At 32.9% G+C, this 18,408-nt stretch overlaps 5 protein-coding genes across 6 annotated transcripts; 4 read left to right on the plus strand and 1 right to left on the minus strand.

Annotated features, from left to right (window-relative positions):
- The first annotated feature begins 465 nt into the window (after window positions 1-465).
- On the plus strand, window positions 466-1,365 carry LOC8259513. Its single transcript, XM_002520783.4, has 3 exons — window positions 466-644; window positions 739-829; window positions 994-1,365. The coding sequence occupies exons 1-3, from the start codon at window positions 596-598 to the stop codon at window positions 1,124-1,126; spliced, it is 273 nt and encodes a 90-aa protein (XP_002520829.2). The 5' UTR covers window positions 466-595; the 3' UTR covers window positions 1,127-1,365.
- Window positions 1,366-2,519: 1,154 nt separating this feature from the next.
- Window positions 2,520-5,545, plus strand: LOC8259512 (pentatricopeptide repeat-containing protein At1g09410, mitochondrial). Its single transcript, XM_002520782.4, has 2 exons — window positions 2,520-4,600; window positions 4,716-5,545. Exon 1 carries the CDS (start codon window positions 2,543-2,545, stop codon window positions 4,511-4,513), a length of 1,971 nt encoding a protein of 656 aa, XP_002520828.2. The 5' UTR covers window positions 2,520-2,542; the 3' UTR covers window positions 4,514-4,600; window positions 4,716-5,545.
- Window positions 5,546-6,825: 1,280 nt separating this feature from the next.
- LOC8259511 (APO protein 1, chloroplastic) lies at window positions 6,826-9,690 on the plus strand. 2 transcript variants are annotated; one of them, XM_015720214.3, is made up of 5 exons: window positions 6,826-6,984; window positions 7,685-7,797; window positions 7,941-8,014; window positions 8,275-8,642; window positions 8,730-9,690. In XM_015720214.3, the coding sequence occupies exons 2-5, from the start codon at window positions 7,743-7,745 to the stop codon at window positions 9,562-9,564; spliced, it is 1,332 nt and encodes a 443-aa protein (XP_015575700.1). In that variant the 5' UTR covers window positions 6,826-6,984; window positions 7,685-7,742; the 3' UTR covers window positions 9,565-9,690. The 2 variants fall into 2 exon arrangements, with proteins under 2 accessions (XP_015575700.1, XP_048232027.1); XM_048376070.1 differs by lacking the exon at window positions 6,826-6,984 and having other exon boundaries at window positions 7,922-8,014.
- Window positions 9,691-11,239: 1,549 nt separating this feature from the next.
- Window positions 11,240-13,818, plus strand: LOC8259510 (BTB/POZ domain-containing protein At3g56230). The gene is made up of 3 exons (XM_015720247.3): window positions 11,240-12,104; window positions 12,240-12,422; window positions 13,255-13,818. The coding sequence occupies exons 1-3, from the start codon at window positions 11,928-11,930 to the stop codon at window positions 13,720-13,722; spliced, it is 828 nt and encodes a 275-aa protein (XP_015575733.1). The 5' UTR covers window positions 11,240-11,927; the 3' UTR covers window positions 13,723-13,818.
- Window positions 13,819-15,879: 2,061 nt separating this feature from the next.
- Window positions 15,880-17,938, minus strand: LOC8259509 (transcription factor SCREAM2). Its single transcript, XM_002520779.3, has 4 exons — window positions 17,598-17,938; window positions 17,140-17,268; window positions 16,766-16,936; window positions 15,880-16,216 (listed from the first exon to the last, which is right to left on the minus strand). Exons 1-4 carry the CDS (start codon window positions 17,676-17,678, stop codon window positions 16,127-16,129), a joined length of 471 nt encoding a protein of 156 aa, XP_002520825.1. The 5' UTR covers window positions 17,679-17,938; the 3' UTR covers window positions 15,880-16,126.
- Between the last annotated feature and the right edge of the window lie 470 nt (window positions 17,939-18,408).

Consider the following 18,408-nt stretch of genomic DNA (forward strand, 5'->3'; position numbering starts at 1 on the left):
TTATATCACTTTTATTTGATAAAAATTTTAATTAATTACTACAATGTAATAACTATTATCTCAGTAAGAAGACTTTTTGTTAATTATCCAAAGAAACCATTCAACTAAACAAGAAGATGAGTAAAAACTAAGTAAAAAAGGAAAAAGAGGGTCAATTTTTTATTTTTTGGTTAGTTGAACATCCATTGATGTCATGCAATGTATGCACACCTGCTAATGAAGACTCTGAACAATCTCTAGCTCCTTGAATTCAATCCAAATCCAATGGCCCATAAATTACATATTTGAAAATCAAAAATATCTGTAAAAAAGAAAAACAGTACTAGATACTAGATGGAGTGACAAAACCAGGACAGTGAAGCCTCTAGTTTGAGGTTCCAGTATTCAAGAAAAAGTGGAAAAAGAGAACTAAAACCAAGGGGCCACACCAAAAACAAGTAGACAACAAGCACATGTTTCAACTTTCTTCTTTTCTTCATCACCCTTTATTTTCTTTCTTCCTTCTATAAATGCTCGTCTATTCCCTTTCTTGTCACTCCCATTCGTTCATTCATTCAGTTTGCTGCAGAACAAGAAAGAAATTTAAAACAAGAAGATGGAGGCAATTCAATCTTGGGTTTCAAATCACAAGCTTGCCAGCATTGGTTAGTATAACCTCATCAGTTTTTACTTGGCCAATTTTCTTTTTCTCTTCTCTTTTTTGGGTCACTGGTGACTAATAACATGTGGTTATGATAGGAGCATTTTGGGCAACAGCAGTTGGTGGATCATTTGCTTATTCACGTTCGAGAACTCCTCTTAAGCCAAGTCTCAGGCTCATCCATGCTAGGTATATACATATATATATATATATATATATATATCATCTCTTTTTTCATATTGAGGCACAAATTAACCTCTTCTGTATCTTTCTTCATTACATCTTTTTTGTTTTTTTGGGGGTTATACAGACATATCATCAGTGTTTAACTTGTTCTTTTTCTGGCTTTATAGGATGCATGCACAAGCTTTAACATTGGCAGTCCTGTCTGGTGCAGCAATCTACCATTACTATGAGAAGCAAGGAGAGAATGCTGATGCTGTTTCTTCTTCTTCTTCTTCTCCTGGATTTACAAATTCTGCTTAGTTAATATGAACTGTTCTGGTTTTATGATCAATCTATTAGGAGGACTTTTCTCTAAATTCTATATGTCAGTATGCATGGAAGTTCCCTGTTATATTGGGGGTTTAATTTACTAGAAGTACTCTCAGTATTCCTTATTGGACTAGAGAGAGAGAGAGAGAGTACTTAAATTCAAGTTGAAATTAATGCTGTAATGTAGATACATCAATCTATTATAAAATGATCAGCTTATATTTGGATCATTATTAACTTAATTTGTATGTATGTTTCTATATTTTGCCATTGTTCGAATAAACATTATTAAATCATCACAAGTCTTATTTTACTATATTAAACTAAAAATGACTAATATTTGAAACCTGTCTTAAGTATCTAGTTTAATTGATAAGAGCTTTTGTTATTGAAAGCGAGAATTAGCGAGAAGTATTATACCCTGTAATTTTGTAGTTTTTCCTGAATTGATTCTTCTCAGGAATGTAATTAAGGAAGTTCAAGCTTTTACCAGCAAACCCAAAAGCATTGCCCACAGATACAATCTGAAGTTCTAAACCAAAACCATCCTTCGTGCCATCCAAATAATGGCCACACCTTTGCTAACCCATTATATCTCACTACAATACAAGAAAACTAATTATTGAAGCTCGAATTGCATTGCATCCATGGGTCTTTCTCATTAAATTTATTTCTAAATTCCAGTTTCTATTACAAAAATCAACCATTCATTATTCATGTTAATCTGATTTTCAATATTATTATTCCAGAAGAACTTGGAATGGACTGACCAAATATTTTCTATTTTCAAATTAAGAAAGTGTAGGATTTTGATATCGTATTGCAGCCAAATCGCTTCCTCTGTATATTAATTATTTAATATTAAAATATAATACAATTATATATACATGTTATTTTTCTATTAATTATAATGTACACATTAAATATAAATAAAAATCTCTTTTACAATATTAAAAGTTCAAAAAACCAATTATATCATAAGAGTAATTAACTTTTTTTATTTTTATTTTTATCATATAAAAATTTAATTGTTTATTTTTTAAAAAATTTTATAGGTTAAAACACTAATAAATCTATTATCTGGTCGGTAAAATAATACTTTATAAAATACAAATTATATTGTAGTTGGAATATACAAAATAATATTGAAAAGCAAAGCTAAAGCAATAATACTATATTTTTATTATTTTCTTATGAAAGTATAATTTAAAATTGGTTTTGGAATTGTATTTATGGTATCAATTTTTTAATAATGACCTAAAATGAATTTTGAAATTTGTTTTTGAGAAATAATAACTTGAAAAAATTTGATAAAAATGATTTTTTGAAAAAAATAAAAACATCCATCAATTATATCAAACAAAATTCTATATTTACATTCCGCTTGCATATATCATCATAATTATTATGTCTGTCTCTCGTCTTTATCGTCGATTATTAAACTTTCCCGCCACGTTTCAGTCTCTTCGCCATTTAAATCGTTCATTTTCTTCTCTCAAAACACCCAACCCATCAAAGATCACCACTCGTATCCCCTTTCCAGTTTTTGCTTCAGATACATATGAAAGTAACGTAAAGATTAGTAATTTAGGCCTTCGTGGCAAAGTCAAAGAAGCACGGAAGGTGTTTGATGAGATGCCGCGAAGGGACGCTGTTTCTTATGCTTCCATGATTACAGTTTACTTGAAAAACAAGGATCTTCCCCAGGCTGAGATACTTTTTAGGGAAATCCCAGAAAGGAATGTCGTTGCTGATTCTGCAATGATTAGTGGGTATGTTCGGGCAGGCCGCCTCGATAAGGCTCGCCAAGTGTTTGATCAAATGGTGGAGAGAAATGTGTTTTCTTGGACCAGTTTGGTTTCTGGATATTTTAAGATTGGGAATGTCGATGAGGCAATGAGGCTTTTTAATCAAATGCCTGAGAAGAATGTAGTTTCTTGGACTACTGCGGTTGTGGGTTATGCTCAAAATGGTTTCATAGATGAAGCTCGTGATATTTTTAATCAAATGCCGGAGAAAAATATTGTTGCTTGGACTGCGATGGTTAAGTCTTATGTTGAGAATGATGAAATTGATGAGGCTTTTGAACTTTTCTATCAGATGCCTCAACGGAATTTATACTCTTGGAACATTATGATTTCAGGTTGTATAAATGCTAATAGATTGAATGAAGCTATTCAACTCTTTAATTCCATGCCTCAAAGGAATGAAGTTTCTTGGACAACACTAGTTACGGGTTTGGCACGAAATGGAATGATGGAACTTGCAAGGAAGTATTTTGATCATATGCCTACAAAGGATATTGCAGCATGGAATGCTATGATCACAGCATATGTTGATCAAGGCAGCATGGCTGAAGCTAGTGACCTTTTCAATTTGATGCCTGAAAAGAATATTGTAAGTTGGAACGCATTGATTGATGGATATGCAAGAAATGGGCCTGAAAGTAATTCCTTAAGGTACCTAATACTCATGCTTCGATCTAACTTTAAGCCAAATGAGACTACTATCACCAGCGTGCTGACAGCATGCGATAGCATATTGGAGCTAATGCAAGCTCACGGCCTGGTGATCCATCTTGGGTTTGAGCAAGATAAGGTTCTCGCCAATGGTCTTGTCACTACGTATTCTAGATGTGGGGATGTCCTTTCAGCTAGGTTTATTTTTGATCAGCTAGAGATCAAGGACATTGTGTCATGGACTGCAATGATATTAGCTTATTCAAACCATGGATGTGGCCCTCATGCATTACAAGTATTTGCACGCATGCTGAGATCTGGAGCCAAACCTGATGGGATTACATTTGTTGGGTTGTTATCAGCTTGTAGCCATGCAGGCCTTGTGAAGAAAGGTCAAATGCTCTTTGATTCAATGAGTTGTGCTTATGGTGTAGAACCAAGGGCGGAACATTATTCCTGCCTTGTAGACATCCTTGGCCGGGCAGGAGAAATGAACAAGGCAATGAAAGTAGTCTCTGAAATGCCTCCACATGAGTGTGATGGTGCTGTTCTTGGTGCATTGTTAGGTGCCTGCAGATTGCATAAGGATGTTGGATTGGCAAATCATATTGGTGAAAAGCTAATAGAGAAAGAGCCAACTAGCTCTGGAAGTTATGTACTCTTGGCTAATGCATATGCAGCATGCGGGAAGTGGAATGAGTTTGCAGAAGTAAGGAAAGAGATGAAGGAAAGGAATGTCAAGAAAGAACCTGGTTTCAGTCAAATAGAAGTGAAGGGCAAGAGCCACGTTTTTTTCGTTAGGGACAGATCTCATCCTCAACTTGAGGAAATTTATCTTTTCCTTGATGAGAAGCTGCTACCCCTAATGCGGGAGATGGGCTACACTCCAGAAAGCTCACCTGCCCCCTTACCAGCTTAAAAGGAACGGAAGGCAATATATCGGTTATACGTTATTTCCATGTGAAGAGTTTCAAGGACTTGGCGAGCAAATTAAAATCTTAAACCAGTATATACAATCTCATTTTTGTATTTTATCTGTAGTTTGGTATATATAACTCATTCGAGTCAATACTTTTTGGGATCAAAATATTGATATTTACCTCTCACTTTATTCCATTCAGGGATAGCATCAAGAGTCTAATTCGGAGTTGTTATCCGACTTGCCTTGGTATTTCTCAAATTGGCCAAGAAGATGCAGGAAAGGAAACTGCTGATGTTAATGTTATTGGCATGCTGGAAGGCTTTCATTGATCCTCTGTTGATCATCAAAGAAAGGAAAAAAGAAAGGCTGATGTCCTCAGTGCTTGCTAGCCTATAAAGCACAAAATAAATGCTTCGACGTCTTAGATACATTCATGTATCTCAGAAAGTTGACTCATTTATCCGACAAAGTTGACTTCAAATCTCAAGTTCCAGCCTGCAGAGCAATTGCCATTGTATTAATAGTTGACATGCTATTTTAACATTTGATTAAATGCTCACACAAATGTAGCTTGCAGAATGCATGTCTAAATGCTCATTCGAAGCCGAATCATAATCTTGGTGATGTTTATCTTGGCCAATGGATTGATATTCTTCCATTGTCCAGTGAAGTGACACACTCAGTTATACAACTGCTAATCTATACATGGCAACAAGGGATGGTAGGGGAACTTGTTCAAAACGGATGGCAATTGTACTCAGCTTCTGGGGAGAGCATAGACCAAGAGACAAGCTGTAAGAACTGAAGCTCATGAAAATGACTAGAATGGTGAAAGTGTATGGATGTCGTTTTGGTGCAATGTTATTAGCATCAGTAAGCAGTTGATTCTCAAACCAAAATTTTATGTTAACTTTGTGGAATGATGAAAGAAAGCAGATTCAGGTATTCATGCATGTGCATATGAACTACAAGACCTGCATTTTTAATTTCTATACTTAAATAGTCTTCCAGTTTTGTTTCCATCAGAAATTGGGTTATCTTAGAAGGAAAATGTTCCATTTCGAAATTTCACTTTAGAAGGAAAATGTGCCATCAACTAATTTATATTCCCTCATCGACATTTCTCTTTCTTTTTCTAATTCAGCGAGTATGACTCCGCTTTTCAATCCTAAAATGATTTTATCTTATTACTGAATTAAGATATTTAATTAATTATTCAATATCAAAGTAGAAAAGTTAGTTTTCTAAATATACATATACTATTTTTTTAAATAAAGAAAAAATGTTTTTATTAAGAGCATCCCCAATAGTGTTCTTTATTTTAAAAAGTATTTTTTATTTAATGAAGAGGATCTTTACTTATAAAGTGTAGAAATTATTTTTTTGAGTCCAATACTCTCTTTATTTTTATCTTTATTTTATTTTATTCAACAAGTATTAATATTTTAAATTATTTTTACTTTTCCTAGAAAAAGAAAAAAAAATTATAGAAAAAAGCTAAAAGATAATAGATATCAATTAATAAGATATATAGGAAGTATTAATTATAATAAAGATAAAGAGTAGATTCGGCAAAATTCACTCTTTACTTCATATTTTAAATATTTTAAAAATAGAGAGTATATTTGAGTTTTATTTTGTTGAATAGTTCTTTATAATAAAGAGCTCAGCAAAAGTCATTAGGAATCTCAATGGAAATAAATATATTCATCTAATAACAGAATTAAAATACGAATATACATATTCTAAGGCAAGAATTTTTTATTAATTTATTATAAAGGACCGTGATATGCTATAAATTGGCAAAAGTTCTAATAACTAAAATATTTTAAAAGTTTCTAATTCTATAAAAATAAATTAATAAATAAAAAAGCAGAAATTCATTAAAAATATAGGAGAAAGGTATAGATAAGTTCTTAAATTTTTAGTCTCTAAACTTCAAATTAGCTTAATTACACTTTTAAAGTTTGAAAAATATGATAATTAAATTTTTAGTATTAATTCCTTTTTTAATTAATGATGATAGTTTTGATTTTTTTTATCAAAATAAAGAAAAGTTTGTCATTTTATGGTTTTTACCATTAAAGGCAAATCTAATTTTTTTCACATGCAAAAGAGTGAGTTAAAAAAATTAAAAAAATTTATTTTTTACGCTTAAAATTTAATTAGATTTGATCTTATTCTGTTTTTCAAATTTTAAGAGTATAATTAAATTATTTTAAATTTTAGGGATGTAATTGTACTTCAGCTGAAAATGTAAGGGGCTTATCTCCGTTACCAAAAATATAACAGAAAAGATTGGTATCTTACCGGGCAGCTCTGCCTAGTAAACTTGGGGTCAAATATCTATGTTAAGCTGCATGTTTGTCTATTAAACAATGATTAGGTGGATAGATTGGGATTGATAAAAGACTGTAGCTTTAGCACAATCCTTCTAGGAGACAACATAAGCTTCAAAATTCATCTGGGTAAGTTGTAAATTTCCTTATTGATGTGTTTTGGTTTTGCTTTTTATATACTACTCCATTGTTACCTTTCAAATTTTGGACTTTTATTGGGTTTGCTAAACTACCTTCAACTCTAGATATTTCTTTTCTTCTCAATTTCCCTTTTTATTTTTGTTTCTCTTTTCAGTTAATTTGTGAAAGTGGGTGTCTTTCTATGTCTGAAATCGAATCTGTTAATAACTCCAAGTACATGTTTGTTACATCTAATGGGTGGCCATTTATTGAACAATTGATTTATGTATCTTTCTGCAAGTTTTGGCTGCTTAATGGGAATTTTATATCGTACTCATGTCCGAGAATTGGAAAATTTGATGCCATGAGTTTAATAAAATTGTCTCCTAGTGGAATAAATACAATCTTTGCTGTAATTATGGGAAGCTACTCTGGCAATTCGACGACTTCAGCTTAAGCTCATAATATGTTTGCAGAAATGACGCAATGAATGTTAGTAAAAGAGATATACTTTAGGTTGCTCATGAATCAACAAATTTTTATACGAGGCCAGCTATAGTATGCCTAATTCAAATTCTAAAAGAGGAAAGCAAATTGTTGATTCAGTTATTATCAGGCATGAAATGGAAGTTTGCGTAGTAGTTGTTTTTATAAGCATCATTATCGATCAAGTTAATGCATTAAACTAGTTTTGTTGATACAATCGCAGTGTTGGATTCCTCTTGCTAGGAAATAACAAATACACAGGATACACCTTTTGTATATAAATGCTCCAGCAGCTGCCAGCAGTATCTCCTACTTTATGGAATCCCTCTACAAAGGGTGAATAATTCTTCATTCTTTATTTTATACCTACAGCTTGGAAATTATTATGATGACCACTCTTGTACAAGTGATAGTTTTACAAAAAAACACAACACTATTCCTCAGCTAACATGCATATTAGCTTGGCTTACATTTTGCAGGTCTTTGCTTAGGCATCATGGAGTTCAGAAGTCCTCAATTATCTACTCTAAGTTCAGAAAATCTTAGGTTGAAGGTTCTGTAATTCTTCTTTTATTTGCTTTTCTCTTTTTGATGAATACACTAGTATAGATACGAATTGAACTCATTGTGAAAATGTGTAAATTGAAGTGCCAGCTATGGGCTTATGGCCAAAATATTTTTGACACCTATTATGCATCTTTTCTAAGTTCAGTTATGCTAAAAATTTCCATGACTTTCAGTCAGAGTTTATCACTGAGGTCATTCTTGACAAACCATTGTTCTACTAACACTTGAGTTTTATTTCATTTGCAGTTTGGGCTTCAGCAGCTTCAGAAAGGCGTACCTCAAATTTCAAAGACTTTCATCTGTGCTTACCAGAGACCCAGACAAAAGCAAAATGTAAATAAACAAGAATCATATCCACAGAACGTGGATCTTCCACCCATACTACCAAAGAAGAAAAAGAAGCCATATCCCATTCCTTTCAGGCTGATCCAGAAGGCTGCAAGGAGAGACAAAAAACTTGCAGAAATGGGTATTGAAAAGCCTCTTGAACCTCCAAAAAACGGATTACTGGTATCTGATCTTATTCCTGTAGCATATGAGGTGCTGGATGCTTGGAAAGTTTTGATAAAAGGAGTTACACAGCTCTCACATGTCATTCCTGTATATTCTTGCAGGCAAGTTATATTTCAAAATCTTAATTGTCTATTTATTGTGGTCTTGTTTTGTGTCATGGACATTATTGTGCTATAATTTATGCGCAGTGAGTGCTCGGAAGTTCATGTGGCCCATACAGGCCACTGCATCCAGGACTGTCTCGGTCAAACTAGTGCAAAGCGCCATAGTTTCCACTCATGGATCAAGGGTTCAATCGATGATGTTCTTGTCCCTGTTGAGTCATATCATCTATATGACCCCTTTGGCCGGCGCATTAAGCATGAAACTCGGTTTGACTACGACAGAATTCCAGCTGTTGTTGAACTCTGCATCCAGGCTGGTGTAGATAAACCAGAGTATCCTTCTCGCCGAAGAACAAATCCTGTCAGAATGATTGGAAAGAAAGTGATAGACAGAGGTGGATATGTTGAGGAGCCAACACCATGGCGTTCCGGAAATCCAACTGCCCCTATTGATTTTGATACTTATAGGGCTTGTGAGCGATTTTCACCTCCTTCATTGGAATATGTACCTAGGATTGCACAGGAGACAATTGATGCATTTGAAATTGTTAGATCGGGTGTGAGGAAGTTAATGAGGAAATACACTGTCAAGGCATGTGGGTATTGCTCAGAGGTTCATGTGGGACCTTGGGGTCACAATGTTAAGCTTTGTGGGGAATTCAAGCACCAGTGGAGGGATGGAAAACATGGTTGGCAGGATGCTACTCTTGAGGAAGTTTTCCCACCTAAATATGTGTGGCATGTTAGAGATCCCAAAGGGCCTCCTTTGAAGGGTGCACTCAAAAAGTTTTATGGCAAGGCTCCAGCTGTGGTTGAAATGTGCATGCAGGCTGGAGCAGAGATTCCTGAAAAGTACAAGCCTATGATGAGGCTTGATATTATGATACCTGAAACTGATGAAGCAAAGTTAGTTGCATGATAGGATCAGTAAAGATGGTAGATTCATGACCTCTCGAGCAAAATGATGAGATGCTTGTGTACTAATTTGAAGACAAGTCATTTCTACTATAATGATGAGGAATACAATTAGAATTCTACATTTTAATATCATGTCCAGAGAAGGCTGCAATTGTCTATTCCTTTATAAATTGTATGTCTGTATATGGTGCAGGTGAGGCATATCATGACCTACAAAGAGATAGCAGAGATGTTAAGAGGAATGCCAAAATCTCACTGGTACCGTTGTTCCACTTTGCTCTGCTATAACTATTTAGATCATCCAAAATTTTCAAACATTTAGCTTTCTTTGGATTGGGAACAGGAAAGGTCTCCCCTGAAACCAGCTGATAGTGTACAAAAACACACATTGAACATGCCAGGCATAGCATGGGAACATCCTTAGATCTAGTGTAAAGTACATTACATTTATAGCTGCACAAGCCAGAACATTAGTGGCCCAGGAATCTGCTTCAATATCTTTACAACGGGAAAACAAGGAAATCTATCCACTTCTAGCAACCAGGCAACCTCCTTCTCCAAATAATAACTAGGCCTGATGTGTCAGCATTTGGTGGCTGTCTAGTAATGTAGGAGCAGCAAGTTATTTCTTTTGTTTTCTTCTTCATTGAGAAGCAGCCTGACATGAACATGATGGCAATATTTATTGTGAATGCCTCTTGAACAGTTGGAACTGCCCTTAACATCGCTCTGGTCGTAAGAATCATTTTAAACTTATATCTTCGTTCACAACCCTGACTATCTCCCACAGGGCAGATAATGAACTCCTCGGGGTTTTTTTTTTTCTGGGGGTCGTTTAGGTGTTGATTAAACAGCATATTTTGACAACCATATGATCAAGTGTTCTGCATCTAATTTTCACAGTTTCATTCCCTCAATAAGAAACATGCAAGTCCCTAACTGCTAATCCAGTTGAGGACGTACTCTTTCAAAACAATACAGGTAATATTGGTACTTCATGGTGCTATTTCAGAACAATACGCTTGTAATTGGGCAATTTTCAACTTCAGGGTAACGCTGTTAGTGCTTACATAATGAAAGAGAACACAAGTGGAAGGCATGCCACAGCCATACTAATATTATGTCAAAAATACATCAGTAAAAATTTGATATTGTTATGACAATATATTTAAAGATAAAAATAGGCAGCCGCACTTTCTCCGAATTTCTGACACAATTATAATGCATGTTGTTGGTGGAAGTCAAATGCAGTAAGCCCTTTTGGCTTTTCCCTCTTGTTCATATGTTCTTTCTATCATCCAAAAAGACAACATATGACACGCTTGCAACCATCCAATATAACAAATTAATGATTGGAAGTTCGTGTACACTGGCGAAAAAATATTGAAAAGAGGACCCTATTACCAATATGTTAACGTGTAATTCATGCATATCATGATTAAGGAAGGCTGGTTACTTTGACAGGCCAACCTGGCCTTGCACAATATATATATATATATATATACACACACATGATGGATGGTTCCTGGTGTGAGGGAAGTGGTTTGCTAAAGACATGGTTGCCTCGTACATATTTGCTGTTGTAAGGTTGGAAAGTCCTTTTCTCCTTCCTAACCTCCCGATTCTGTCCCTTACCAAAGTGATTGTTTATTAAGAGTCTTTTCTTTAAAACTCACTCAAAAGGCATAGCCAACCAACTTCGTTCTCTTTCTTTCATTGACATTGACAACAACACCTTTCACCTTCCATCTCTTGTATTCAATCATTTTGACTCTTATGCCCTTACTTACCTAAGCTTTCTTTTCTCATCCAATTTCCTACAAAATCCCAGGCTTGTTTTCAGAAACTGATTTAAATCTGTGACTTTATTTCCAAGAACTTGAGTCCTAAATTAGAGGGCATGAAATAGGGCATTGCATGATTGCAAACGCATGAAATTGGGCATTGCATGATTGCAAAGAAAGGATGAAATGGTTGGTCAAGGGTATGCATTTTATAAATTCACATAATAAATTTTTTAGTAGAGACTAAAAGAGTTGCAACTTCCATTAAAAGGCTGCTGTGGACATTTCTCATATACCAAGTTAAAATATGTAGAATTAATCTAAAGCAATCATATAGTAGTTGTCCCCTTCATCAAATTAATTATCAGAAGATGGAATTAATTAATTAATATATGGTCTAACGAATTCTTTATAACTTATATTGTTAAGGAAAGTTGGCAAGGGTTTGAGAATTAATCTCAATAAAGGAAATCCATCCTCTTCCTATTCCTCCTCCTCCTCCTCCTACTCTTGTGCTTCAGCATAAAGCACATCATCTTTCATCTTCATCTTTGTTTTTGGTACTCAAGAGACAAAAAAAATGGACTGTTCCATTTGCAGTTCAATGCCCACTATTCTTAGGCCACCAAGAAATACCATATGTGGAGCATGCTACGAGGGAGCTAAGACTGTAATCACATTGATGAACAAGTTTGACAGTGATAAAGGAAGCGACAGGCCCATTTCCTCTGTCGTTTCTTTCCCAAATTCGTGTAAGGCAAGCTCTAAACTTTCTTTACTTCTTCTAGTTTCTTAACTTTTTCTGCTTTATGCATTGATTTGTTTTCACATGCAATTATGGATCATATATATATGTATCATGGAGTTATGCTTATTCTTAATTGATGATCAGCCTCAGCCACTAGCAAATGTTGCAAAATGGATGAACAATATGAAGGAAACAGAGGATGAACTGAATGAGAAAATTAATTTCCTTAGTGGATTTGTTGCTTTATTCAGACAACAAATTCTCACAGACATCCAACTCATTCCTGGCAATGGTGGACCTTCCGTTTCTGCTCATAGAGCCTTACTGGTAACCCTTCTATCTCTTTCTCATGTACATATCTGAACATCTTAAATACATATAGATAAGAACTTTTAAAACTTTAATGAATAAAATTTACAAGGAGAAGTAACAAACTCATTTAATTAAGTTAATACAGTGCTTGGAGACAATGATGAGTAACTAGTATCAGTTTTGCCTTATGTCATTTGATTCCAATTCTTTAAGTTTTTTTTCCTCTTTGGTATCAAGCCTTCTATGTTACTTCAGATTGAGTTACTTGGAGTAATCTCGATCAACAATTATAGATGACTTGTCATCCATAATATGAATGTGTTTTCAAAATTGGCTACATTGGACGCTAATATCATGGGAAAATTTAATTAATCATGGTTTGAATCAATATTTAAGACATATATGTCCTGCTTAACATGTTGGTACAATTCATAATTAATTAAATTGTCTAGTAATGTTGTAGCATCCAATTAATAAATTCTAAGAATATATTTTTATTACGGCTGACACGTCATTCAAAGTCGACCTACTTTTCTTTACGCAATTTATATAAAATTAAATTAGAAGGTCTAATACAAAAAAAAAAGTTAAAAAATTAAAAAAATTAGCACCCAATAGATACATAATGAAAATTCTGGTACCAAGTAGAATAGTTACCCGACAACGATGGAGCCAGGAGAGTGGGGCAGGACCCTAACTTTTCAAAAGTATTACTTTATGGTTCGAATGAGATTGGTCTAATGACTAAACTGAAATTACATTATATGGGTCAATAATATTTAATAATACACATGATAAATGTATTATATTAGTAACTATATAAAATCTGTTGGGGACATATGGCTAGGCAGCAAGATCAGAAATATTCAGGAACATGCTAGACTCAGATGCATGCAAAGCCCCAGCAGATGACACAATAACACTTGCTGAACTGAATCATGAAGAGCTTGAAACTCTGCTTGAATTTCTTTATAGTGGAAGCTTGGCAACAGAGAAGGTGGAGAAACATATCTACTCATTGACATTAGCAGCTGATAAATATGAAATCCAATTCTTGCTAAAATTCTGTGAACGATACATGCTTCGATCTCTGGATTCATCTAATGCTCTTGATGTTCTTGAGATATCAGATGTTTGTTCTAACAAAATATTAAAGGAGACTGCATTGAATTTTATTGCTAAGAATTTGGAGGATATAGTTTTTTCAGCTAAGTATGAAGGATTTGTTTCCAAGAATCCACATCTAGCTGTGCATATTACAAGGTCTTTTTTGATGGATGCCAAAAGCAGGAGGAGGAATGAGAGCATTGCTTGATATATATTATAAGACATTAATAATATTGCTAAGATCTCTTTTGTTGGAATCTTTACATGAACTGGTATCAATATATAAGAACAATTCAATTGTGTATATAGTTCCTATATATATATATATATATAATGAATTTGTCAAGCACCCAAAAAGAAATCCATTGTTATACTAAAATATTCTAATATATACTTTTCAGATATGTGTTTCTGACATGAAATTCTCTCATGTCTACCTTATGCTAAACAGTGATTGTTAATATAATACACTCTTTGGCACATCAACCATTAATATCTGATATAAAATATAAAGGATAAGTTTCAGCTAATGCACCTATGCATCTCGACTAGACAGACACCTGCTTAGCATTTCTTCATAAGATTCCTCTCAGCTTTATTAAATTAGAACTTTATAATCGGTCCTAGGTAGACCGTGAAGGATATATATTGTCCTTTAACCCACCTTGATATTGTTATTTAATTTCCACGTTTCCTGGAATTCCTTCCACGCACTACTTAGTCTTTGATTAACTAGTAATTCGTGACTTAATTTACTGATAAGTTAAGATCATTGTAAAATTTGGATATCAGAATTTAGATCTTACCAATATTTTTTCCTGAAAAACTTATTAACTATATATATATTTTTTAATTGTCATATAGTCTTGACACCGAGGATGACTGACATAGTTGATTCAATACATAAATAATTTATTACAAGTAAATCTAAAGAGTTAGCTCAAAATAATTAGTAACTATTCCTCAGAATTCAAATTTCGTGCCAATCAAGAAGTAAGTATTTAATCGAAAAGAAGATAATTTAGGATTTAATATAATATACACAAATTAAAGAATCATATATATTATAACTGTATAAAGATTATTCATATACAAATCAGAAAGATTCCACTCTACGAGAGAAATTAAAATCAAATTTAGATCAATTCTTACCATTAAATTTAAGATATTAAATATACTTTAATTATTTAATTACCATTGCTTGAGCTCTTTTATAAGTTGATGTTTGTTGATAAAATGATATACCAACATATTACTTTGTGACATGCTTTTAACAAAGTTCCCATTTACATTAAAATTTTATTCATGAATTTATGGAATACTTCTCTTGCATTAGACATGTATAATATAGACTTCCTCGGTCATGTTTTTCTTATATCTCTATTTTCCATCATCCGAATTTGGTCTATAACAACTTAATCTTAGCAAGAACATATGTAGTGACTAATCAAGTTAATGTTATATATAAACTAATTAGTTTATATGACATGTTATAGTAATAGCGATGCTAATGGATCAATAATTATTTGTTACCATTTCAGTAAAGTGTTTTCTTAATTATTATACAATAATTTATATGGCAAGATGTTTGTAAAAACAATGTTCTTCATATTATATTATATACAATATAATTTCCTAGCTAATTGCTTGCAGGCACTAAAATATGAAAGGTCGAATTCAAGCACCTTTAAGAAAATATGTTAAAACGGGATTGTCCCATCATTAATCCCTCATATGCTAAAACTCCAAATAATTGAGTGAATATAGAAAGAAAATTATTGAACTGAACTTTCATAATTAAGGAGGTTGAGGAATGCCTATAATGAGGATACTATGGAGGGTCTTATGCATTAACTAAGTTCTTTTGCTAGCAATTTTATAAAGAGAGAAAAAAAAAAAAAAAGAGCATAAGTTGAGCATGTTCATGTTCATATTCATAAAATGGTACTACAATATATTGCAATCAACCAAACCCAAGTGACAGAAAAAACCAAAAATATAAAAACAAAAATAAAAATAAAAATGTTGAACTGTCGAAGGAATGATAAAATGTTAGCTTAGCTCAAAAGGTACCAATGGCCAGCCAGCTGATCAATATCATATGGAATCTTTTCTTTATTATTACTTTCTTCTTTTGAACTTCACATGAAAACAAAAACTCAACTGCTTGCCCAACAAATTTTGGTAAGCCTAGCTTATTGTTCTATTTAGTACTAATCTCATTACACATAAATAGTATCATCCTACCCACCCTAATGAACTTGGCATTGTTTTGGGTTTTTCATTGCAAGAAAACAAGAAAACAAAAAGAAAAGAGTGCTCAATTTACTTTTCAATTCTGATAATAATCCTAATAAGAACACAATTGAATTTCATAGTAACTTCATTTCATTTTTGAGATTTTGCTTCCCAAATTTTATAACTTGAATTCAGAACACTTGATTTCCTTGAATTAATTAACAACATTAACCACATTGCCAACCTAGCTAGCTAAAGACAGCTACTTAATTAGCTACAACAAGATCAAGAAAATGAAATTAAAATGACAAAGGATATTTATAAAACAAAAAAAAAAAAAAGAAAGAAAGAACACAAGAATTGATTACTCTTGTTTAATTAGTACTCTCACTCCAGTTCTTGATAGCCTGCATCACTGCTTGTTTCACCACCTGAGCATCGATGCTTTCACCTTCTTCTTCGTTCTGCGAAACAGATTACAATCTTTTTATGTTAGTTATAATTTTTAACTGACATATAACATCATAACTGGTAAAAGCAATCCATAGAGTCTCCACCACCCATAGTTGGATGGCTGCCAATGATCAGATTATTCCTTTTTGATAATTGAAAATTCCAAACAAAGAAGAAGGAGGAAAAAAAAGAAGAAAAAGACCCCACTTTCAGAAGATGGCCATACATGGTACAAGGCCAGTACATGACCACTCCATAGTTGAAAATACACAAGCAAGCAAACCTATATAATTACAGAAGCTAGCAACAAGACATTACTGACAACAATATAGAGTGAGCCTCACACACCAAAAATCAGCTAAATGGGGAAGACACAGAGATTTTCCTTTTACTTCTTTTTTTTTTTTCAAAATAAAAATCATTCCAATTTTCCAAGAATTATTGTTAAAAGAGAATTCGGATTATGCATGAAAGGAAAGAAATTATTAAAAGAAAAAAAAAGTCACATGTGATAGCTGTTTTTGATTGTCACTAGAATAAGAAAATTCATTCTTGCTTACCTCTCCGCTAACTGCTTCTAATCTAAAACAGTCAGTACAAGAAACCCTAGCTTCATGAACATCAAGACTCAGTTCTTCAAAGGCTTCTAAAATGGAGACGAGCAATCCAGGGCAACTCCTGTTTAGATATACGTTTATTAGAAAACCCTTCTCTAGGGTTTCTACTGTAACCTGTAACAATCATGATAATAATAATACAAACAGTTAATTGACAACTAACAAGACGAAGCCAATGATATACATAGATATTATAATAATACTGATTGTTGAAAAGATTAATTCATAAAGTTGAGAAGTCTTATCAGGGTGTGGGAGAAACAAAGAGAAAGGAAAACAAAAGATATATATATATATATATATATACAAAATTGTACCAGAGGCAATGGATGATTTTGATGGCTTGAAGTTTGTGCAGCTGCTATATCTTGATTCAATCTTTCTACCTTCTGTTTTAGCTCTCCAATGTACTTTGTTGCATCTACTATGATTGATGTTTTGTTCAGCTGTTACATGCACAAAATCATTGGTAAACTTTATGTTTGATTATACAGTTTCCCACAAGAAAAGAAAAGAGAGAAAAAAAGAACAAGAAAACTTTAACTTCACTTCAATTCTACAAGAATTAGATAATAACATCATAAGAATTAAGGATGACAGGAGATGAATACATGCAAGGAAAGAAAATCTAAGATCAAATGAATCTCAGCCAGAACATCATGAGTTCTTTTATTTTACTTGAAATAAAATCTTTGTTTTATGGATGAATATATAAAATATGCATGGAATTAGCCAATGAAAAGAAAAGGGTTTCAGAGAGATAACAGGGAATTACAGCATGAGAGTTAGTAATGGAACGAAGAAGTTGCAGCTTCTCATGCAGTGCTGCTCTCTTATTGTTCTCCCTAGAAACCATTGTTATAAATTCCAATCTCTCTTTCTTTTTTTAAAATCTTAATTTCACCGCTTTCTCTCTCTCTCTCTCTATATATATATATATATATGTATGTGTATATATATATATATATAATATCTATCTTCTTCTATCTAAAAGCTCTCTGCAAGGCTCTGATATGGTGTTTAAAGGGGAAGGGGATGGATATATATGAGCTCTCAAATCCATATGATTCTCTCCTGTTTTCTTCACACATGACTGCCTCAGTTTCTTCGCACCAAAATATATTATACATTGTGGCTGTACTTACCTCAATGCCCTTTCCATAATTTCAATTTATTTATAATATATATCTTTTGTAAATGAAAATAATATATTTTGTCTGGAATATTTACGTATTAATTATTTGTAATTATATATATATATACGTCACTTTCAATTTCATGAAAATTGTTAAATGGATCCTAGTTTGTGCATCATGCAAAAAGGTAAGACAAAAAATGTTGTACTATATATTTGCATTGCGAAGGGAAAAATTTAAATGCATTCCTTCTTATATTGTTTAATAATTATTGCTCACTACAAGTTTCTTTTTTAAAATTCATAGGCGACTTATAAAAAAAAATTATAGGCAGTCTGATGAATAATGGACTATATATAATATATAAGTAATTATAAAAATAAAAATTTATTTAATATGAATGAAAAGATCTTATGGCAATTTTCTTTTTTCAATTAAGTAAAGAAGAAG

Source organism: Ricinus communis, chromosome 6, assembly GCF_019578655.1.
Source record: "Ricinus communis isolate WT05 ecotype wild-type chromosome 6, ASM1957865v1, whole genome shotgun sequence".
Taxonomy (NCBI): domain Eukaryota; kingdom Viridiplantae; phylum Streptophyta; class Magnoliopsida; order Malpighiales; family Euphorbiaceae; genus Ricinus; species Ricinus communis.